Raw genomic sequence first — 23,818 nt, 5'->3', positions numbered from 1 at the left:
TAATGGTTATTTTTGCCTTGCGAGAGGACGTCATCAATGGCGACAGGGCGATTTCCTGAATTATCTCTCTTTCTCTGGAGAAAAAGATGGGCATGCAAAAGGACCTTCGCGAGACTGACCTTGAACTCATCCTAATCTGGCCGTTCATACACAGAGGCAGTATCATTTTCATGGCGTGTTTTCACTACCGCACAAACACTGAAGTAAGCCGTGAATGCAATAATTAGTGGTGGATATCGTGTGAAATACGAGGAAAAATCACTAAGCATCCCTTGGGGTTTATTCAATTCTCAAATAAACGGGATGAAGACATCCAGGTTTGGGTGAAATCAGAAAATAACGAACAACTTTGGGCAATCTGCTCGATATTTCACCACACACCGCAAAACGCCAAGATGGATAAGGGTTAATTCCAAATCGATGCAGCTATTTGCCCTCACCACCTCCTCCGCTTGCTTCAATTCAACTTTCAAGCCCCATCATGTCTTCATAACAGAAAACCGATCTCCGCCCCAAATCCTCCACAACATCTGCCCGGCCAATTCTCGTCACCCTTTTCCCATCAGACTGCTGATTCGTCCATAGATAGACCTCAATTCTGAAAAACAAACGGATTGCCAAACTTGCACGTGGGCGGATCTCTACCGACCGCTCACAGCAGTTTTATTCGGTGTTTTGATTCAATTTTTCAAGGTGAGCCATTCTTCTTTCGTTTCGCTTGCATTTTTGTTCGTTCGCATTATTCCATCCAACGAAGCAGGGTGAAGACGACGAAGGAACAGTACGCATAATCTACTTGGACGAAGGAAGCGAGGAGGAGGAGGAGAAGGAGGAGGAGGTAGGTTCATCTCACATAGATTGACATGATAGCGAGATAATAATGTGAGCAATTCACAGATTCGAAGCCTCCCTTCCCCCATGTTTAGCAGGCCATTTTTAACAAGAAATGCCTAAAAACCAGAGGAGGAGCTGAATGACCAAGGTCAGCATTATGCACTTCATTTCCAAGAGACGAGCATTTTTGAAACGGTGATGAAAGCGATGAAAAAATGCCTCGGTTTTTCCCTCCCTCATTGGTCTGAGGTTCCTTTGAAATGAGAGCCAATTATTTACTTTTAGCCAAGGCTCAATGTTGACCATTGTGTCTTGAGCTTGGCGCTAAACGATCTGAAACGATTTCCGCCTTGACCATTGAAATCAGGGGGTCTCTGAAACCGATTTGAACAGCACTTAGATTGGTGAAATGAGCCCCGATAACGATTTGTCAAGATAACGTGGGTAGGCTCAATGCTCAGAAGAGGAAGGGTGGTTGGGTGGTTGGCCGGATTGCCGGGTGGCAAGTCTGTCTTCTTTTCAGGCATTAATGGTCAATTACTCGCTTGGTTCATTCAAAGGCTCGCAGTTTCTCTTACGGATAAAGGTAATAATAACCTCAGTCGACATTTGTGACAGCGACAAGATTTAAAAAGACTGTGAAGGTGCCTCTCATTGGGCACGGACCAAAGCCATAGCTGAGCACATTTGGTCCCCAAAGTCATTTTAAATATCTAATAGTCGATGGGACGAAATTCACCGTTACTCAACCTTCCGTCAAAAAATTGGAGTTGAACAACTTCTAACTTTGGCAACGCTTCTACAATAAAAACATTCAAGTTCAATAGGGGAATACTAAGCATTTTGAGGAAGACAAACATTACAGCCAACCTGTACCGGGCATAGACTGAATTTGTCATTTCATTCAGTTTCCCGGCTTGTTGAAGCAAACGGTATTCTGATATTGAACCAGTAAAGTAGTGACATAACTGCACAAAAAATGACATACTTTTGCGTTTTGTAGAACACGTCACTCGATAGTTAAAAATTCAATTGGATTCAGAGTGATTGCCAGTCCAGGTTGGCTATAATGTTTGTCTTTTTACTCCCTCCTCAAAATGCTGAAAATCAGTGTTGCCGTAGTACATTTTTCTTGAATTTGCTTTGTTTTATTTCTTCGACATGATTTCCTGGAATGACCCAAAGTTCGCATTAGTTAGTGCCATGAATGTGGCCATTTTGTGGATTCGTCTCCGAAATCCCGAAAAGACTCGTCAATGCGCAAAATAAAACGTGGCCTTGACATCAAGAATGGAAAGAACCACATTGATGTCGACGGCGACGAAGACGAAGTTAGATGACTGGATAAGGTAATATATGAGCAATGGACAGCCAAACTAGCCGAAAGACGGAAGGAAATCTTGCAAGTCTCAAACCCGGATTGATGTCATGCATAACAAGAAACAACTGCCCGCGAGCCCATCACGATCCAGTCAAAGACAATGCCGTGGACATGTTGGCTGACTAGTGTTGTGACAAGACAATGTTGAGGTTTGAGCTCAAAGCCCGACCACCTGGTTACTGGTTAACCCACAACGCCGAATAGATGACTTTTAAAGAGGGTTCATGAAATGCCGGTCCTGCCAAGGACCTACGTGTTTGCTCAAGCTGCTAATCTTCACGGGGTCGACGAGTTGTACTACCTAATTTCAGCGGGTTGATGGAATAATTAAAGGATGTGTCTGTCACAAAAAACCCACGCTCGGACAGTTTTCTTCCATTTTAGAGGACGTTCATCGCTGCGATAAATTCCAAGTAAGCGCCGGATAATGCTGTTGGTATGAATGTGGTGTGTTTTCGGATCCATATTAGAAATAGAAGTTGCCCTGAAGCCACCTCAGCCAGGCTTCGTGCTCAAGGTTAAGAGATGAGAATAATGATGATGGGATTGAGTGGTTGGAGCCTTATTGGCACTTGATTTCTCTCAATCACAGAGCAATTATACTTGGTAGTGTGGCTTTGTCTCTGAATTTGGGCATGTGAGCTTGACGGAGCATCACCTTGAAATCCCATCCCACCTTCCAACACTTAACGATACACACCAAATGGTTGGAATACTCCTCATTGTTCTTACGTTCAGTACTTTTGAAGGAGAGTGAAAATAAATGCCCCCCAATCTGAAAAATATCAGACTGGTTAAGCAATGAATAACCGTGACCCTAAGAACTGATTCCGATTCTACGCGTACAATGCGCGAGTCGAGTTTCAATGTACTTCAGATCACATGGATAGCTTCAAATTACCGAGATTGGAGATTGATCGAAACGCGAGAACTTGCATTGAATTCTCTCCTTGAAAGTTCGTAGGGGAGGTAGAGGTATTCGAGCAAAGAGATGTTTACGACGGAAATAAATTAAAGTTCCGAGATTTAAGCGTCAATCGTGTCTGATTGGAACCCGAGAGGTCTCTTTAAAATTGCGGATGCGTATCGCACTAACCATTATGAGCTGGCTACCGATTCTGCCTCAGATGGGTTTAATCATCTCAATTGTAGTCTCCCGAATACCCGGTCGTACTTCCGAGAGGAATCAAACCCTCGTTGATGTCTCGGGCATTTTTGAAGCCAAGTCGGCGTGTAATCTTAATCAAAGGCTCTCAGTTGGTCAATAAATCCCTTTGGGCACCCAGGCTCACCTTAGAATGCTTAGTTATCGGAGTTGCCCCAAGACGAGGGCGAATGAAAACCAACTTGCATATTTGATTGGCTGAGCTTGATTGAAGTCTTAACCCGTGAAATGAGCAACTCAAGGTTAGGGTTGATGGACAGATTGGTGAACAGGCTCTTCTTCAAGTATCACCCAATATCATCTGTCGAACCAATCACCTCTAGCTCTTGTTCTATCCAGCCAAGAGTGTGTCAAGAGCAAAGCATGCTGGAGGATCTGCCAATGGAATAAAGGTCAACAGTTCAAAGGACGAAAAGCGTACGGGAGGTTTGCATTTATTGTCGATGTCGTTGGGCATCGCATTTTCTCCCGCTTCCAATTAGCACCGTGATCGTTTCTGATAATGGAATAAATTACATTGCCTTCCCATTCCCCAAAAGTTACCATACTCCACGGGAGTTTGAAGAGAGAGAATGTACGTATAAGTCTCAAATGCCGATAGGTCGGAATCTTGGCTTGACCTACCTTCCCCCAATCAAAGTACCATAAATTTCAGCAGGCATTTGAAGTCGGCTGCCAATGTCCAAACCTTCTTGACTATCTTTGTTGCAATTGGCACGAATCCCATTTTTGAGGTTTTGAATACCTACATCCCATCTGGCCATTACACTCTTGTAATTGGTCAACGTGTCTAAACCCCTTGCTTTTGAATACCACCCAATTGCCATGGACACACGCCGTCAGAGCGAGATAATGCCGGATTGTTGACCTTCTCTTGTTCATTCGAGTAAGAATCGAATCAAAGTGAGGCTCCGTAAACTTGGCAGCGTCCATGTTTTTAAGGGCGATCCTCGCTAGTCGCCACTTTTTTTCCTCCTCGAATCTCTCAGCCCTTGACCCTTGGTGAACAAGTCTCATAACGAAAAGCCCGAAATGAGCGATGTTTTGGGATGTGAAATGACCACACGTTTTTCTCCCGCTTCAGAATCCGCTCACGATATGACACGGGATGTGAAAGACCGAAACGTAAAGTCGTACAGGGTGTTTGAGAAAGAATGACCGTTTTTGTGTTTTTTCTTATTTATAAATCTGTTACAGTGTCTATCGTTCTAACGGTTGGTATTGAAAACAAATACGTTTTTATAATCTTTGCGAAATGTTCGGAGACACAGCTTTATTATTCAAGGTGCCCATCCTTCACAACACTGATTGTCTCCATAACTGTATTTAGACATTTTGTTACCTGGATCACTAATTGAACATTTACCTGTCCGATATCTAGTATCAATACAGATTTTTCCGTTTTCTTGTAGGTAAAGTGGAAATTGTCAGTCTCAAGTTAGTAATTATAAATTGTAACCATAATTAACAAAAAAAAATTGATTTGAATGCCCCAATGAAATGGCACAATCGCTTTATGAGGCCTAGTGAAAAGATTTGGGCACCATAGCAAAGAAGCGGATATTGACATGAATCGCAATAATATTATGATTATAATTGCAAATTACAATTTCAAGCAAATTGAACTTGTGCCAAAATGGCTTATTCTGCAAGGAAAGGGGTAAACGTATTTGATATGATGTATTGAACACAATTAGTGGCAAAATTCATTCATATGGAGCACAGTTTTGGTCGAACACCCTGTAAATGTATTTGAAATGAGATGTACTGATACAGGAATTGGCAGTCACGGACTAAATTTTTACCCCAGTTTTATTCTAGCTGTTTCAACTCACAATGTACATCCCGGAAAAAAATTCGAACTACAAGATGCACAGATGTAATCTTGATCAAGAATACGAAATGGTGAAGGGTAGTTTATATGATCCTAAGCGACTAATTCTTTTTAATCGACAATCATTCATAGGGTTAAGCAACTTGTTCTCACTTTCTCCCACTTTAAAGATTTGAATCATTTTTAAATTCGATAACCAATTAATTATATATTTATCATATTTTTGGATACAAAAGAGGCTGCAAATTCACTTTCTTATTCATTGTTAACGTTTTTAATTCGTTTCGTTGGTTAAATTGTTACATTTCAGAACAAAAATAACTTATTATTTCTGATATGTTTAAGCAAACCTCTAAAATGCATTTAAAGTAAATGGAAGCAATAATCTATGTTCTAAATATTGTCATCAACCACAAAAGGAGCAATGGTAAAAAAAAGCTACTTTTATTTGCATTTTTGGCATTTCTTCATTAAAATCAATGGTAAACGGGAGACAAATAGCTCCTTTTCGGCAAACATGTTGAGCCATTGCCAGACTTTCTTCCCAAAAACCTTTCCTCAAGCAGCGTTTATTTCCGTTCAAGGATATTCTAAAACTAATCACACCTCCAGGAACCAAAATGTTTAGGGTTTGATTACCACTAATACATTCTTCATTGGTTCAAAACCGAACCTGCCCCCGGCACTTCATACCTACGTGCAACAAGTTGGACAATGAAATGCCTTTGCTCCCTCCGAGTTTGTCCTCAACGCAGGTCTATTCATATCCCCGATTGATCCAAATTGACGAAGGAAATGTCCTCTTACCTTTAATGAGGATGTCCCGAGGCAAGCCCAACTCATTGAGGGATCTCAACGCCGACCAAAAGCACAGAGATCTGGGACGAAATTTGCGAAATTTGGGACTGGAGCTGAACTCGTCCCAGTTCGTCTCGGTCAAGTCATAGTCACAAGAAAATCTCACTCTCATGGCATCGTGTCCGAAAAACAAACTGAACTGCTTTATCCCGTTGTGAACACTTTGCCTCTTCATTTATTACTCGACTCCGTCCAAGTTTTAGACATCTTGACAGGAAATAATCTTGACCAGTGGTGCTTTGGATCGCTTCTTTTGTGTTTAATCGTTATTTCAGGTCAGGGAAGATGAACCCTGGAATTGAATTGGGACTTGGAAATGGACAGAAATGAATGGTGCTAGGTCCTCTCTTAAAGATGTCTGCCATGCTATTTATGAACAAGCTCTCAATGATCGTAATTTTTCTCTTCCCATTGATGATGTCCTGAGATCTCAAGATCACGAAATCGAGGAAAATCTTGGCCGAAGTGTGTCGTTGCAAAGAGGTGCAAGACTGCATGGTGTTACGGTCGTTTTGCAACCATTTTGCCGTCCTGGAATTAATTTTGTCGCAACCAAATTGGAATGTTAGTCAGCGTATGTGAGAATAATAAATCCAACACTTGGAAGACATTAAGCTCTCGGGATTTGCACACTATATATTTTGACTAATTGCTTGAATTTTGGCCTCTGGAAATGTTTCTGCTTGATCATTTTAAAAAGATATCTGGGAATTGGAATATTTGTTTAAACTAGCTGACCACTTGTGAAAAGTCTACTACTTGTGAGTGAAAGCATTTTCCATTCTATCTTTATCTTATGGGATGGCTTCATCTGCAACTTTTATTTAGCAATATATGTGATTCTGGGTATCTAGATTAGCGTAAAATATGACATGTAAATGTAACTCTCCAGACTTGCCTAACGAATGCAAATTGCCAGGGTTATGAACTTATCTGGAAGGGTCTAATTTTTCTAGCTTTTTTCGCAGACTTCCTAACCGTTACAGGGAATGGAATTACACGCAATATTTTATGGACGAGACTTGCTCAATAGATTTACTTCCGTTATCTACCAATGGAGAGTTTAATGGCGTTGACCCAAAGGTCATCATTGAGTGGAATTTTATTCCGTTCAAGGCCATATTACTCTCAGAAACCCAAGAGTAGATTTGATTTAGGTCATCTGAATTCATCGAAATTCGCATAATATAATGTTAGGAACATTACATCGAACAAAGTAACCCTCAAAAATTGTGTAAAATCAAGAGGTATCAGTTTCACAAAAGTTTCGCGTTTGAAAGATGCGTGCTCATATTCTCTGACCTTTTGAAGAAAATTTACCTTATTCTTAATCGCGAAAAATCCCAGTTGGCAGGAATATTGAGGAAGAGAATTGATGTGGGAATGATGTTCAATTTAAATCTTATCTTTGCTCGTGTTTACCTGTCCATATTATTTGGAAAAAAGCAGGACCAATTGACCAACTTTTCCTCAAAGGACAATCGGAGATGAAGAGTCTAACTATCTTGTCTAAAAACGGACTTCATTTTTTCGGCTTGTGGTTAATGAGCGATTGGATTAGCTTGGAAGAAAAAAAAGACCGAATCAACACTGCAAAGTTCCACGTATTTTATTTGGGTAAAAATATGCAGTCACTTGAACAATAAATAATCGCTTAAACTTTAAACCGCCGAATATCCACGAGATCTAGCTATAGACGGTTGAAGATGGAGGGCATGACTAGTTTGGGTACTGAATTCCCCATTAAGGTCAGAACAAAAAAATGCTAATGTAGCAAAACATTAAGTACAAGTGTAACAACATTCATTTTCCAAGAGGCCAATGAGATTCCTATGACGGACATTCTTGGCAACATTGAACCTCGGGTGCGCCAAAATTCTCCGCCAAACTCTCGAAATCTAAAATTTCCACCGGTGAGACAGACGGACTAGGTTCCTACGAAAAATTATGAAAAACAGTGTTTTAATACACTATGTCTGTTTCAAAACACTCTGTAACTTACTAGACTCAATTGTCTTGTGAGATACTCTTTAAGATCGTTCATTCTTTTTGTGTTCTCTGCTGAGGCTTTTTGGTGATCCACGATGGGCTCTGGATAGTCTTTGCCGATGATGCAGCCGGCTTCTTCCTGAACCTCTTTCGGAGCCAACCACGGCTCGTAAACGTACTCCACTGGATAGTTGGCCAACTCCGGGATGTATTTTTGGACATACTTGCCCCAAGGATCCACTCGTCGACCATATAGACTTGGGTCGATGATCCCATAAGATTTTAGAGCCTGATTGACCAATAACAAATAGACGGAGGAAATGGCAAAATTGGCGTCAAAATACTCGTGTCATTCTAAATCTGTTTACCTCTTCGAAGGAGGAGCTTGAGATCCATAACCAATTTCCGGTGCAAACGGACCAATCCGCGTCAAGAAGATATTTCAGGAATACTTTCAGTCCATTTTCCCAACTGATCCACAAGTCACCTAAATTCAAGATTAGATTGAAGTCCAACATAAATCTTTAAAACTCTCTTTTCTTTAATTTTAACTACGGATATTTTGTACTCAATAGGCTTGAAAATGAAATTTCCCACGCCACCCCCATTTCTTTTCATATCTCTGCTCTAACGATTAGCAAAAAAAGAACTGCCTTCCAAACAAAGGGATTCAAAAGTGCACGCGCCTTAACTCTGCCAGTGAGTGTCCACTCCTCTAGATAGAGATCTCTATGGTATATATTACTACATAGTGCTAGGTTCAGTACGAGCTCGAGTTCGGGTGCACTCTACGTAGTCTTCTACCCGATTTTGGAAAACTTGGCCGGACTCGAGTCAGAACCGACGAACAATAGATTTTCATTTTTTTCGTTATAATTTTCCAACTATACGGGCCTATGTTTGTCATGAATTGGCCATAAAAGATGCAAGACATTGAAAGGTGACTGGTTGCATTCACCTAATTTAGCTCTTAAAAATTAAAATTGGTATTTGTTCGGCCTTGAGTCCACCATACGAACCAAGTCTTCTAAAATAATTTCGGAACATTAGGGAGGAGACGTGGTGTATTGGCTTTCCTATCATGAGAGAGGTCCTCGGTTGGATTCTCCACCCCGACCTTTCTCAAGGAAACTTTTAGACGCTAATCACACCCACAGAACCGATCTGATACGGACTAAAACACTCCCTATTGGAATTACATACGGACGATGTGATGGCTCGCTTCGCTGGCCAGGCGAAGGACAACCCTCTGACCCTAGCACCCCAAATACACTAAAGGACCCGCCCCAGTATAGCCATAAAACCATGTCCATTAATTCATAGTCCTATCGTCATTTTTTTCTAAATTGCTATCATTTAAAAAAAATAATACCTCTCGTAAGGAAACATGCTATGGCATTTCTGACAACGTGATGAGTCCATCCTTCCTTGTACAATTGCCTCATGCCCGCATCAATGAATGGATAACCCGTGCGAGCATCCAGAAATGCCTTCCAATGTGGATTATTCTCCACCGGATTCCTGTTTGTAGAGAAGGTGAAGCCCATTCAAAATCCGACGTCACAGGCTAAGGCTATTAATTATGATTAAGTACCAAGGAATATTGACGCAGATCTCATTGCGTGCCATTTCGTCGTAGTAATCGTTTTCCACCGACATAGTGTAGAAAAACTCTCGCCACAGCAACTGAGATATGATTCGAGGATTAAACGGTTTTTTGGTGTTCTGCAAAGACAGGATCATCGCATTACCCCAAATCTGAGAACATCCGACACATCCGATAATTACATACCTGTTGCGACTTCTTAAACGCGTCCAAAACACCCCAATAGAACTTTCTGACGGATAGAGATCCGAACCTGAGATCCGGACTCAGACTTTTGGGTGGACATAGCACATCTGGATCCCTTTGATTGGGTAAAAACGTGCCCCGCGTGAAAGCCTCATACTCATGTGTGAGTCTCAACTCCAAAGCCCTCAAAGCAATCCGCTCACCCCCGATATAAGCCTTTTCAGTCTCCATTTCCGGCTCCAAATGAAAATAGTCTATCCCAGGAAAGGTGGGATATAGTCCAATCTTCCGCCCTAACTCGTCATCAATGGCAGCGAACTGAACCTGGGACATATCCACATCGGCCTTGGGACGATCCGGTTTGGGCATGGCCGAGATCACGTGGTTAAACATGGCAAACGTCACCGGAGGCGTGCCTCCATTCAAAGCCAATACCTTCAAAATGCACACTCTTAACTAACCATTCCGGATCTCACAGCCTCAAATGATCCCACTCTACCTCATGTGGGTTCCACAAAGTGTGCCCAATTTTTTCCACCCAAGGGACGCCAGTGGTCTGACACCAATTTTTTACCCCCTCATCCCTTGTCTTCCAAACGGGTTCGCAATCCTGCTCAAAACAAAGCTTGGCAATCCCTCGGGTTTGGTGGATGGCTTCAAAGATCTCAATAGGAGCGCCACTGTAATATAAGACAGAATCTTTTTAATGATGCCCATCATGTGAATCCAAATCCTCTCTGAAAAGCCTTACTGGCACACATGGAGCCGAGTGCCCAGAGTCTGCAATTGGTCGTGGATGTCTTTGAGACATTCCAACAAGAAATTGAATCGATTGAGGCCGCACAATTTGGTGCCAGCCGTTTCGCCATCGAAGATGAACATGAGCAAGAGTTGCCATCCCTCTTTTTCAGCGTCTTGGACAGCTTCGTGTAACGATGGGTTGTCATGGAGACGAAGACCGTGTCGGAACCAGAGGATGCTCACCGGCTTCTCCATGGAATGCGGGTCAGATGACATCCGGAGGTTGTGGAAGGAGAAGAAGCTACCGCTGAACAATCACTACATATGGTCTGTGATGTCTGTGAGGTTGACAAGTGACAACTTTGATCCTTAGTACGATGAGCGCATGGTGACGAAGTAGGGGGATTGGAAAAGCGCAAAAGCTTACCAAGTTTTGCCGTTACTACTAGTCCTCTGATTTTTTGACTTTTTGCATAGTCCGGACTCGAGTCTTTTACTAAAGTCAGTTTTAGCAAACAGACTCGTCTTGGGAAATTCTGGGCAAAAAATAAAAAAACTGCGAATTCTTCATAACGGGTCCGGCCAATTTCTTCAAAATAGAGTTAAAGACTCGAGTGCACTCGGACTCGAGTTCAGACTCGCCTCAGCAATCTAGCCGTCAGAAACAATATATATCCGTTCTGCCCGTTCTGCCTTTGTCAGCTTTTTAGGAGACTTTTTTTAAATTGAGATTATATGAAAAAGAACAAGATGATCAGAGCTTATACAAAAGCATATCAAAACTGGGGATCAATTCTTTTGCTTTTGACCACGGTAATAAGCCAGAAAATAGAATCATCTTCCTGCTGATGGTGGCTTTCCTTAAAATTAGACATGGTCCAACTACGCGACCCTTGATTAAGGAGTAAAATGAAATTGTAAAATGAATTATAAGATATAGCGATCAAATCTTCAGAAAATCAATAAGTTGTAGTCACAATTGCATATATTTTTTCTTTATTATAACAATGGCTGAAATAAGTTTAACAGTGACAGGTCAAATTCGCGAGCATCTAATACATTTTAGAGACCGAAGATTTTGACTATTGGCGTCTATTGTTTTTCAAACCGAAAAGAGAAAAAGAGCAAGATATAGCTCCGAAGGCCCAGATTTGGTCACCATGATACTTGGGTATTTACGCAGTCTGAAACTAGAGCCTACTCTCTTTACTTGGTCAAGGTTTCGTGAGAATGTAATAAGATCTGTGTGAACTTTTTCATGGCCTAGAGCATGGAGGTCTCAATTTAACTGGAGGTCTATCAAATTGTCGCCTTATACCCCGGTAGGCTTTGATCTCATTAGGAAACGGGGCTGAAACGATGAGTTAGGCCTTACATTGGATCGGTTTTCACCCTCCATCCTGTTTAAGAGGTTACTGCTGATCATTTAGAGTCAATATAGACCAATTTTCACGTATATTGTTGTTTATAATTCAAGATGATTGACATTGGAATTCCAGGATCGTGTAGTAGTTGGCCCCTTTTTCGCTCTGCAGTTAATAAAACACGTCTGATTCACTTGCAAGGAGTGCTTGGATGTTTCTGGCCATCAATCACATCAAAAAATCTTTTGGAACTTTACACGAATTCTTGTCACTTGTAAATTTTATTCGAACTAGTCAAATTTCACGGTTCGTCCATCTTGTATAACCCGTTTACCTCAACTTAACTTGGAGAGCTGAAAAACTTGAACAATAGGAAAAAAATCCTGGTAGACAGGAATTCCTCCAGCTACAGCTTAAAACTAGCCATATTCCTCCCTATGATTTTGAATGTCTATAGCAAGGGAACTTGCCTGGCTTGGAGATCGTGACCATGACTATTTCAATTTCTGGTCGGGAGGTTGAGTTCAATGTTTTTTTTTTAAATTTCCGTTATACTATTAGGGTACATTTGGCAGCGTCAAATTTGTCCAGTGTAACGTCGTCCATGGTTAGAGCAACCCATTAAAAATCATTCATCTACCCTAACTTGGGTCGGAATAAATGATGGCAGAATTGTGAGTACTTTTTGAAAGAAGAATGCCAAAACGTGCATAACATGCATTAAAACACACTTCGAGACAATTATAGTCACTCGTATTCTGCTAGTATTTTTGAGGTGAATTGAGCGTCTTGGTTTGAAAAAAAAAAATTAGCTGACCACTATCTTACGTTACATTTCAGACGCTCTGAAATTTTGAGTCCGATGAATAAAAGACGAGGAAGGCGATATTCGTTTCCTAATGAAAGGAACGGATTACAGTTACATCAAGTATCCTGGACGTCTCGGACCGAGCGTCTCTCCTCTGCATTTTTGTGCACTTATTTCACAATCGTGTATACTTCAACCAGTTTTCATCTCCAGTTCCTTTTGATCCAACAGTAACATTTTGTCTTGCTTTGTCTCGTTCTGCCATCATACTCTTAGTTTCATCTGTTAGGTAAGGTCGATAGTTGGATGGGATTTGAAATGTTTTCTCGGGGGCAAACTTGTTCAGAGAATTGGTAATGAAGTGCTCAAACGTCTGAACCATGTTGTCAATGCAGTTCGTTAAACCGAAGCATTCCCCGGGGGTGAGACATTAAGTCCAAGAGGAATTCATTAGCATCAAAGTGTTTAAACGTTCCCTTAGTGATCGTTGTCCATTCTCTACCTATTTATAGACTTCTTTGGGGAACATGAATTATGACTGGGACGTGGTCACTCATTCCGTCTGGAACAGCGTTGGATGTGAGGCCACCAAGCTTATTGGAGGAAATGACCAAATCGATTGCAGATGTGGCTTGGGATAATCCGTTTTTTGTTTGTCTTCGGCAAAGAAATATGTCCCCAATATCATCATGTAGCGTCAGATTGTTCAGGCCGAGGCAACAGGCAAGATCGCACACTAGTGACTTTAGGTGGCATGAGTCATCACTGAAACAATCTGAGTCCAGGTTGAAATCTCCCGTGATAATCATATCCCGTTTGCATGAACTGGCTTTTTTTTATTTGGTCAAGAAAAAGCTTTTCTTTTTGAGTTTGAATGTCTTTGTCTTGGTGTTCACTCTACCATTCACGGTAGATTCCACAAATGTATGTATGTCTCGGGCTGTTGTGATAGGAATAAAATAAACGTAGGTGTTGAAGTCACATCGCCTAACAAACCCTTAAGCCGATGGCTTGTTTTTAAGGGGTTTTAGGAGAAATATTGATGGTACTAAAATCATCAATGATAAATGAGAGGGTTAAAAATAAGACAAGTTTTAAAAGTCTGGAGGTTCTAAATTAATTAAGTACTTGGAGCCGAATGGGTGAATTGAAAATGGCTGACCTTCCCGACCAGCGCGTGTCGTATTTTCAAAAGGTGTCTGGCGGAGGTAAGACATATTGGATTGGCAGGAGTAACAGTTTTTCATTTTGCAAATACTGGGATATTTCTGGGTACAGTTAGGGTCACCTCCTTTAAAAAGTGGTACACGTTTAACTTTTAATTCTACCTCTACCCAGATGGAAGGAAATTCCGAACTCATTAAGTCCCTTCTTACATGTATTTTATATCTCAAGGTGGGTCTCGTCAGTAGAACAGTCCTTATTTTGGCGTTTGGCTCATCTGTTGATAATAATGTAACTTTGTACGAGTCAAATGCTGTGGCGGTAAAATATCTTATATCTGTCTCTTGAAGAAATAGGAGGTCTTGGTCGTGTTGCAATATGAAATTTCGTATTTCAGCTTCCTTATTTGAGAGTCTTCTTTCTATGTTCCACGAACCCACTGTTAGACTCTCTGAGACGTTTGATCGTTTCTGCGCACTAGAGGATGATCCCTTGGCCCATCTTATGATCCATCTCATGACAGGGTCCTCCTCTTGATCGTTTTTTTTGCCCATGCTTCTTCATAGCATGTGGTGAGCGTAGTTTGTTGCATTTTCGTGAGGTCAGGGGAGACTGTTTCGCCTAACATTGTTCTCGGTTGGATCTCATCGAGGAGTTTGCCGCCTCATACTACTACACTCTTGACCTACGATTTTCATCACGAAAGCAAATGATGAGCGGACGGGTCCAATCTTGCTTTGGTTGACCAATTCTAAAACATTGTACAATGTCATCTCGTTGCAATGCACACCCTGAATTTTTCATCGCGTCGATCAGGTGGCGGATGTCGTGTTCGAGCCTTTCCTTTGGAGCTTGGGCTTCTGATTCGTTTATTTTCGTAAACTTGAGATCAAGTCTTCTGCGTTCCCTGTCCTCCATCTCCTGAACAAGATCTGGTGTTGGTATGACTTCTTTATCATATCTAAGGTGCTGATTTCTCAGCTCCACCTCTAGGTGTTCTATCTTGGCAGAGTTTTTGTACACGTTCAGTTGAAGGTCTTCGATTTGGGTTTGCATTTTCGTCAGGGAGAGCACGATTTTCTTACAACCATTGTTGCGCGATTGGTAGCAGATAAGATAACTTGCTTCACTTAACAGCTTTATTGTTTCGTTTGCAATGCTAAAGCACCCCTCATGGAAGAGCAAGTCACATATTTCACTCGACAAGAACGGCTTCTTTGAACGGCGATCAATATCCTCGGAGCATTTCCCAGACTTAGCTCTATTTTCTTCGGTTGGTGCCATGCTTTCGCTTGGGTCAAGGGCTTTATTTGGAACAACGATATAATTGTTTGATGCTTCACTGACGAATTTGGCAGTTAATACCACAAGGGTAGAGCTTTTTATTTCGAAGAGATAACCTCGATTTTTAAAGTACTCAGGGAGCACATAGAAACACGTCCGTCTCGTCTGAACACAAAAATGCTGTTCAGGAGGTCAGGTCGAATCCGAAGGCATTTTTTTCTCATGCAAACTCTAAGAGAAAGATGAAACACCCTGTAGGGCCTTTTGAGGTCAACGGGAAAGTCATAGACATTGAAGAGTCTGTGGCCAACATGCTTGGAGATCAGTTCTCTAGTGTGTTTTCAACTCCAAAGAAGTTAGGAGCAACCATTAAAACTCTATTGATGAGTTTGTTGAGATTGGCAAGGCGAGTCGAGTTGAGCACTTAGATAATCTTGCAGCCACAGCTTTTTAAACATGTGGTTGGATATATCTCTTCTTTCTTAGGCTCCTTTATTGTTCAATTTTCTCCCCTCAAACATTTGTAGGGAGTGTTTAGGAGTCGATTCAGTAGGATCCTATAAGTACTGATGTGATCAATCTGCCTACGCCTTAAACTTTCAAACCAGTACTACAAAGTTTGATCCCAGCTGGAATTTTTTAGGTCAAGGGAACGTACATTTGCCAATGCAAAAGCTTTGGAGTACAAAGAACACGAAAAGAGCAGACAGTACGAGCAATGGTCAACGTGATACTGATGGTGTTTTCAAGAGATGTGGATCAATATTTAGAATACAGAGAGACTATCAACAACTACACAGGTTCAAAAAAGTGTCGAAATTCGGTTAATTGAGGGAATCCAAAGTGAGCCAAGGTCCTCTCAATCGTTAATATCTGAGCGTCGGTGAAATCTGGAGCTTTCACTTTACGCACATTATCTCTACTCAAAGGGCTACCCTTTTGCGAGTCATTTTGGAGCGGAAGTAAAAGATCATTCATACAAGTCGTTTGAATGGAACAATGTCTCAAGATCTTCATAATCTCCATCTCTGGTTGCGCCAAGAGTTCTTCGTAAGCCACAGGTTGGAAATCGACGAGCTTTTTCTCTTGGTAAGTTTTGCAGAAAAGATAGAAGGTCAAGACAATTTCCGTCCAACATCGGACGTGGTCGTACTTTTGCATCGAGTTCTCAATCATCTTGACGAAGAACTTGTCTAATTCTGGATCATCCGGCTTGATGCTTTCATACACTTTCCAGACGTACTTCTTGAAGACCAGGCGAAACACCCACGTTGGAAAAAGCTTCACTGTGTTGATGAATGAAGCCACGGTCTTCTCTGGTGAGCGATAAGCAAAGATATGCTTAATCTCAGGGCAAACTCGAGCAATCCGATGAGCAATAGCCACGATGGAAGGACGAAGTTTAACCACATAGTTGTCAACTTTGGTTTTAGTCAGGTCCTTGCATTGGACATAAATCAACGCTCTCAGCAGTTCGTCACTGTCAGATCTGCTCCTGACCAAACTCTTGGGACTTGGCTTTTTCCCATTGGCCAGAAGTGTGATGAAGTCTGGCTCTGACATGGACAACGTATTCGGAATGCCGTCCATCATTTGAGTCAATAGGGTGGATCCGCATCGCCCAGTGGTGCAGATGAATATAATATTCTTATCCTTGGGAGGTCCGAGCTCCTGAGCAAACTTGAGAAAGTGGTCCAACCGAATAGCTAGGACCTTTTGAGCATACTTGAAGTGAACGATGAACGTAAAAGGGGATTGTTCGGATCCGTAAAAGTTGAAACCCGGTGGACCTTCCACAAAAAGGGCATGTGTTTCGGTCACGGAGAGAAGGGCCACATTGTCGGCCTTGAGCACATTCGGATGGTCGTAGCTGTCATGTGTGAGTAGGAAGTGATGTCTGGAAGCAGGTTCGGTCTCGATCATCTTGCCTTTAGTCAAGATATTGCAACGGTGAACACTGTAAGCGTAGTCTTCGCGACACGATTTGGCTTCTTCGACCTTGCCGCTGAAAAGCGAGTAGCCGAACGCCACTTTGAGGATAGCATTGAGATATTTAAAGATGCATTGGCAAAACCGGACCCATATATACATAAACATAATGTGTAAGATTGCTGGATGACACTGATGCCGGAGGTTAATCAAGCAATCATAAAAAAGAGAACTAGTGGGGGGAATATCACGGTATCAGTGATTGGAGTAGGTTGAGTCAGAAATGTCGTCGTTATCTTAATCAAACATTAAATACTGAAAGTGAGTACACGGGTCGTGGAGAAAATTACTGCAACTGGACTTTGTGCGGTTTGATTTCAAGTGGAGCAATTCGTATGTGTTGTATGCACAAAACTGATTCATCAATTCAGTCGGCATGATAACGAAGAATCTCTTTAAGGACTTTAAAATGACCTCTTCAAGTGTGTATCTGGGAGTACGTCATTATTTCTAGAGGAAAACTGAATTTAAAAAAGATGAAACTTTGCTTGCATCATAAGATATATTTCTTCAATGAGTGTCATTTTCTTTGGGTGATATTTGAAAGATCAGGCTTGAAGAAGAGAGGCATCTAACCCGATATGCCTGGTTTGATCCCGGGCAAGCCGAACCCAAACCTCTTTCTTTGCAGTGTTTAAACTACAGCATGAGTTACGGCTTTAACAGCTTAAATGGGAGAGCGTGCGGTCTTTCCCGAGGCTGAGTTAAAAGTTAATGCTGACTGTGATGACGGAGCAGGAAAATCACTCAATACCAATCATCAGATGGCAGATCGAGCAAGAGAGCTGCCATCTGACTCTAAAACAAAGAAACTATAAGCTTGAAGTAAGGTCAAGGAAGGCTCGTCTGAGCTCTAATTAAAAAAGCTGGCATAAAATGGCGAATGACGGTGGGGTGCTGATTATTTTAACTTTTTGAAATACAACTTTTAATTGGAACAAAATAACGTCTACCTAATACCTACAACGAGTTTTCAAGTTATCATCTCCAATCAAAATATTTTAAGCCATATTTATTGGTGGATACTATGGCCGGAGGCCAGTGAAGCCGGTCATCAATTCGACCATTTTTTTCCGGAAAAACAGTGTCAGTTCCGCCTCTGCAAACATATTTATCATGTTTTATCGTTCGAGCTGATTTTTTTGTGATCACCGTGCAAGATTTCTACCCTTTTTGCCTCAGAAAACTCGAAGACCGAAAATGAGCTTCAAGGGGTACTGAGTGCGTATTTTTTTTTTTTTTACTTTTTTACCTTTTATCAAAATGTTTTTTCTTGACAAAACATATCAAAACTGCATATATTTTGTTTTCAAAATCATCAATCTGCTCATTAGTGGCACAAAACAAAGCGCCACTGTTGAAAATTCTAAATCATGGCTCTTTATTCATGAGTGCCAGGAAAGTAATATTCCAGGAATTTGTGAATTAACAAAGAAGACTTTCTCGGGCTAAATTTGGCTTTTCATTCCTTCAAGCACAAACTATGTTATCAAAACCTGGTTTCACAATGAACACGGCCTATTCAATGGCCATAGCGCACTTTACTTTGAACTCCAAACATATCAATGTTTAGCCATTTACACTTTACAACATTCCCATAAAATACGCCCTGAAGGCAGCAAGCGTCATGTTTGCATTTTCTTGGTACATGAACTGATACAGAGTGTAATAAAAAGTACTACTTCACTTGTCATGCGAAACTAGGAGCTTACATCATTAGATCAAAATTGACGTTGATTTTGATCTTCATGCAGAATAGCCTGCCTAAGTCTCGTTAAAAAGGACATTGAGATCCGGCGAGGTTCGACATCATAGGCTTTTGGGTCAAAGTTCGCGGAGGTTCCTCGCACGTAGCTATTCTCGGGGTAGTTGGGCCTTGATCTATGGCACCTTGCATCTATCTCTCTGACTTTGAGGATCAAAAGGAAAGAGATTTCTTCTTTCGAAAGTTCTGATGAAAGAGTTCGACCTTTTTGGTTTGTGGCTGGGATGGGATTTTATGCTGTCGAATGGACCGCACAATGGCTCAAAACTCTTTCAAATGCTGGATTGGGACAGTTGGTCATTTCTAGGGATTGTATAACGAAATATATCTTTATTCAGCCTTCTTCGGTTATCAGTACCTTTTTAATGCCACGTTTTCAGGGTGGCCAATCTTGTACGTCTTTGGTAGTGTGACCGTTACATGACCTCCCCTTTTTAAATGAGACACGCCCCTGCATTACAAATCCAGAATTTGAGGTGGTCTGGACATTCGGCCGACTCTGGAATAGACGGTAGCATCCTGGTCCTCGTACGACGTGTAAGCGGGCTTGAGCCGGTCAATCGCTATCCAGTCAATGCTGGAGCCGAGCTGAACTTGGAAAGCTTTGTCTGCCCGTTGAAGCACTGGGTAAGGTTCACGGTAGGGGTAAGAATGGGGAGTTTTGTGTGAGTCGACACGCCCGAGCACTAAAAGACTTGTTGTTACATCAGGTGGGATATAGGAAGGCCTGTTGTACGTCGTTGTTGCTTTGTTTGGTGCCAATTTTCCAACAACTTTGGATAATTGATCGATATTTGTATCTTTTGATCGGGGAAAGAATTCTCCTGGTACCACCAATGTCTCCACATATACCATTTCTGCCGCTGAAAGTTGAATGCCCTCTTGGGGGTCGTTCGAAGTCCCCACGGTAGTTGGAGCACCCAGTCAAGTCAAGTTCTCCACACCGAGCCATTATGGCTGCTTTTAATGAGCGATTACTCCTCTCCACCATCCCATTTACCTCCGGATGGTAGTGCAAGGTGGTTCCGAGGATATTTGAAATCGATGTTCATCCTCGATCTGAAGTGATATGCTTAGGGACTCCGAATCTTTATACACATGATGTTAACAAAGCTCGCGCACACGATTGGGAAGTGGTTTCTGCCACTGGGGTCGCCTCTGCCCAACGCGTTGAACGGTCAACAATTGTGAACAGATATCGGTACCCTTCGGATGGCAGGAGTGGCCCTACCACATCCACATGGATGCGAGCGAACCGCCAGGTGGGTTGAGGGAAGCTTTGCCGAACACTTTTTGTGTGGCGATGAATTTTTTTTTTTTGGCATTGTGAGCAGGCTTGGGCCCATGATTTGCAATCTTATTTCATGGAGTACCACACGAACATAGCTTTGATGAGTTTGATTGTACTACGCACGGATGGTGTGACAGGTGGTAAATTGCATCGAAAACATTTCTCGAAAGGCCAATGGTATCAGGGTCTTGGGCGTCCCTGGCTGATGTCCCATAACACTTTAACAATAATGTACGTGATTTGTTTCCAGGTTAGACTGCAGTGGCCGGATTTTGTTGCCTCGGGTTCATGATTACGTTCTTGTTCTTGCGCCAAAGCGCTGAAGTAGAGGCCTGGTTGGATTGAACTCAACTCTATTCTAGAAAGCGAATCTGCCACAGGATTTTGAGACCCAGGAAGGTATTGAATAGAACAGTTCGTTTCTGCTATTGCAGAGAGTTGCCTTTGTTGCCGTTCCGACCATGCATCACTAGATTTTGACAACGCGGCCTTTGATCCGTGTATAACCGGTCATCAGAGACTAATCTTCCAAAACAACCAGAGCTGTTGCCGGTCTAGCGGCTTGGCCCAGAGGCCAGCAGGACACTATCAGGTGGTAATGTTTAACCACAAGGATGGAGGGAGCACATGCACCCACTCCCCAGTCATTTATAGGCGTCTCCTCTCCTCTCGCCTCACTCATTTAACCACGGTGACGGTGGTGAAAAAGCCTTACCAAGTTTTGAGAGAAATACGCAAACCATTTTAGCATGTTGATATATCTTGCAAAAGCGTAAGAAGCACTTTTGATCTTATCGCTTTCCTGAATTATTGCTCCCATTAAACGCTTTCATGCTTAAAATGAAACAAAATTCATTTGGATATTTCTGCCAGCCTTTTGTAAGGCTTTTCAATATCCGTGTCAGGACGGGTAAGCCAGCAAGCAAGGGACAGAGCAACTCAAGAGCATAAGAGGAAGAGTCAGCCCAGGGTGGCCAAATGTACAAAGTATTTAAAAGCTCTTCTGGGAAGTGTTGAGTAGACGCAGCTAGGTCCAATTCATATCATTTAGTTTATGTTAACTTGGAGGGGAGGGAGAAGGGTTATATGAAATAGGAGTGCTCTAATGCCAGAAGAAATCAATCAATTTCCTTCAGATCTTAGAGAGTCCTGTACCTATTCTGGACACCCTGACACCAACGCATCGAAATTTGAAGCTAGTGCTGCTAGTGCTACCCCCTTTTGATTTCTCTAGGATAAGTTGTCGTATCGTATCGGCAACAGCTGTGATTGTTGTCGCAGATTAGTCTCTGATGACCGACTATAGTGATCCGTGCATTATTGTAAGCCGTTCCTTCCATCCAGCATGTGTCTGAAATGACGAATAGCCATGTGGACGGCCAAAGCTCGCGATCGAACGAGCCATATCCTCTCTCGGTTTTGGTCAACTTGCGGCTGAAAAACCACAGTGGTTACCTGTGTTCCTTAACTTGTTGCTCAAGTACGGCTCCGATGGCAATCTTACTGGCAAGGCGAGTCAAGTTGAGCATTTAGATGATCGTGCAGTCACAAACCAAGATGCTTTAGTGGCCATCAGAGACTTGAGGCTTTCAACTTCTCCTTGTCCTAATGGTGTGACGTTTCAGTTTCTGATGAGATGCTCACAGGTTTTTGCTCCTGTGTTCTCGTATTTGATGTGTTGCGTCTTGAATCAGGGCAATTTTCCTTCTTCTCTGAAGTTAGCTTTCATTTCACCAATCCTTAAAGCGGGAGATATGTCACTCCTTAGTACTTGCAGGCCGATTTCTTTCACTTCGGTGTTTGAGACGATCATGAAGTTCAAACTCATAAAATTTCTTGCAGCTCATGAAGTCATTCCTTCCTTTCAGCACGGGTTCCGAGGTCATTTCACCACAGTTACCCAACCAATTGAGCCAAAAGAGCAGATCATTGAGGGATAGAGAGTCATGAGTCCGTCGATGTAGACTTTGTTGACTTTCCCAAGGCTCTTGACACGGTAGATCATGGGTTCATGATTGACAGGCGTCACGATAAGGGAATCTAGGGCAAGGTTTTCCATAGGTTGAAAAGTTTCATGAGTGGCAGGAATCAATTGGTGTAGGTCGAGGGCTCCCTCGCTTAGTGACTTATATGATGTGAAGACGGATGTTTCAAAGGGCTTCATTTTAGGACCTCTTTTTCATAGCTCCGTTTCAAAAGCTTAGTATTTCTGCCCATTAGGAATGGCCAAGATTCAGGTAGCCTCACACATCAAAAGACTTTATATGAGTTCAGCGCTTCGGCGACATCCATCAAGACTTGGTCGATCCCTTGCCTGAAAATCGCAGATAAATCATTAACCGATTCTCCCGTTGGGTCAAAGCCATTCCACTTAAAGATTACACGGTCTGTTCTTGTGGATTGCTTCATCACTGGATATCGCGTTACGGTTGCTCTCGTTTGGTTACAAGTAATCAATCAACGTCGTCAATTTCTTATTATGGAACCCATTGAGACAAGCACATCACCCTCAAGTCAACGGCATAATAAAGAAATCCCATCCCCAATTCAAGGTAGCTTTAATGGCTGGCTTGAATAATTCATCTTGGTATGACGAGATTTTTTTTGCGGACTTCCTTACCGCTACCGGGATTGGAATCCCAGCAGTTCAAGACGAGAATATTATTCATTTTACTTGACTTTTATTTATGTATATTATTTGATCGACCAACGAATTAGAATTGGCTGGTCTGGCTAATCCTTGATGAAAACTCGCTATGACAGTCGTGCCCGCAAACTCCGTGATCTTGGTATGGGGGATCAAGCAAGGCTTCAGGACCCGATCTCAAAACATTGGGATCGAGTCTTTACAGTACTTGAAATCTTCCAAAATGGTCGAAGCTGGAAGACATGGAACGAATCTTATGGAGAAATAGGCGTTCTTAGGCCCTCTCATTACCCAAAAACTCCCATGGAGGAGACAGACGAAGAAGATAGTTCCAATGACGAGAGGAGAGACAATGACGAGAGGAGAGACAACGATGACAACCTCAAACTGAGAAGAAGTTCCCGAAATCGAGTACCGCCATTTCCGAAGAAGAGGAGAAAATGTGACATGCTAATCCTTGAATATAAGGTTGATCCGGAATTTTAGTCAAAACTATCCAAGTCTGTCTTAAATCCTGCTATTGGATCAACGCCTACATAAACCCTACAAATATTTGAGGGCAGCAAATTGAACAATGAAGGAGCCCGAGAAAGAAGAGAGTTGGACTTTATTGTTATAACTAGCCTGGATTCTCGAGGGCTTGAAGGTGCTCTCAAAACGCACATTAAGCCTCTACGGTCACTACAATTGACCCTAAATCCTGGGTTGGGACAAAGCTCATGAATGCTTTTGAAAACGTACAATATCAGATACCTTTCGTACCTTCTCTGAATACTGAGCTATCCCAACCTTTCTAACCTCTCCCAATACGAGAGTTCTCTCATATCCTCAATGTTCCTAGAAAAACATCTTTGGACCTGCTCGAGCTTTGTAAACCTGCTGAACTAATTGGAGCCCAAATGGGAGAGGCGT

At 42.1% G+C, this 23,818-nt stretch overlaps 2 protein-coding genes and 1 long non-coding RNA gene across 3 annotated transcripts; 1 reads left to right on the top strand and 2 right to left on the bottom strand.

Moving 5' to 3' along the window:
* Positions 1-540: 540 nt before the first annotated feature.
* On the top strand, positions 541-3,044 carry LOC131888111 (uncharacterized). The gene is made up of 3 exons (XR_009374076.1): positions 541-693; positions 761-838; positions 927-3,044. It is a non-coding gene; the product is annotated as an uncharacterized LOC131888111 (long non-coding RNA).
* Positions 3,045-7,658: 4,614 nt separating this feature from the next.
* On the bottom strand, positions 7,659-10,963 carry LOC131888089 (cryptochrome-1-like). Its single transcript, XM_059236875.1, has 8 exons — positions 10,605-10,963; positions 10,353-10,533; positions 9,854-10,288; positions 9,656-9,786; positions 9,434-9,582; positions 8,430-8,548; positions 8,075-8,350; positions 7,659-8,007 (listed from the first exon to the last, which is right to left on the bottom strand). The coding sequence occupies exons 1-8, from the start codon at positions 10,868-10,870 to the stop codon at positions 7,903-7,905; spliced, it is 1,662 nt and encodes a 553-aa protein (XP_059092858.1). The 5' UTR covers positions 10,871-10,963; the 3' UTR covers positions 7,659-7,902.
* A 4,968-nt stretch (positions 10,964-15,931) lies between these two features.
* Positions 15,932-17,410, bottom strand: LOC131888095 (uncharacterized). Its single transcript, XM_059236882.1, has one exon. The coding sequence runs from the start codon at positions 17,309-17,311 to the stop codon at positions 16,007-16,009; it is 1,305 nt and encodes a 434-aa protein (XP_059092865.1). The 5' UTR covers positions 17,312-17,410; the 3' UTR covers positions 15,932-16,006.
* Between the last annotated feature and the right edge of the window lie 6,408 nt (positions 17,411-23,818).

Source organism: Tigriopus californicus, chromosome 10 (assembly GCF_007210705.1).
Source record: "Tigriopus californicus strain San Diego chromosome 10, Tcal_SD_v2.1, whole genome shotgun sequence".
Taxonomy (NCBI): Eukaryota; Metazoa; Arthropoda; class Copepoda; order Harpacticoida; family Harpacticidae; genus Tigriopus; species Tigriopus californicus.
The sequence above is the reverse complement of the archived record's forward strand: the minus strand, read 5'-3'. Positions and strand labels throughout refer to the sequence as shown.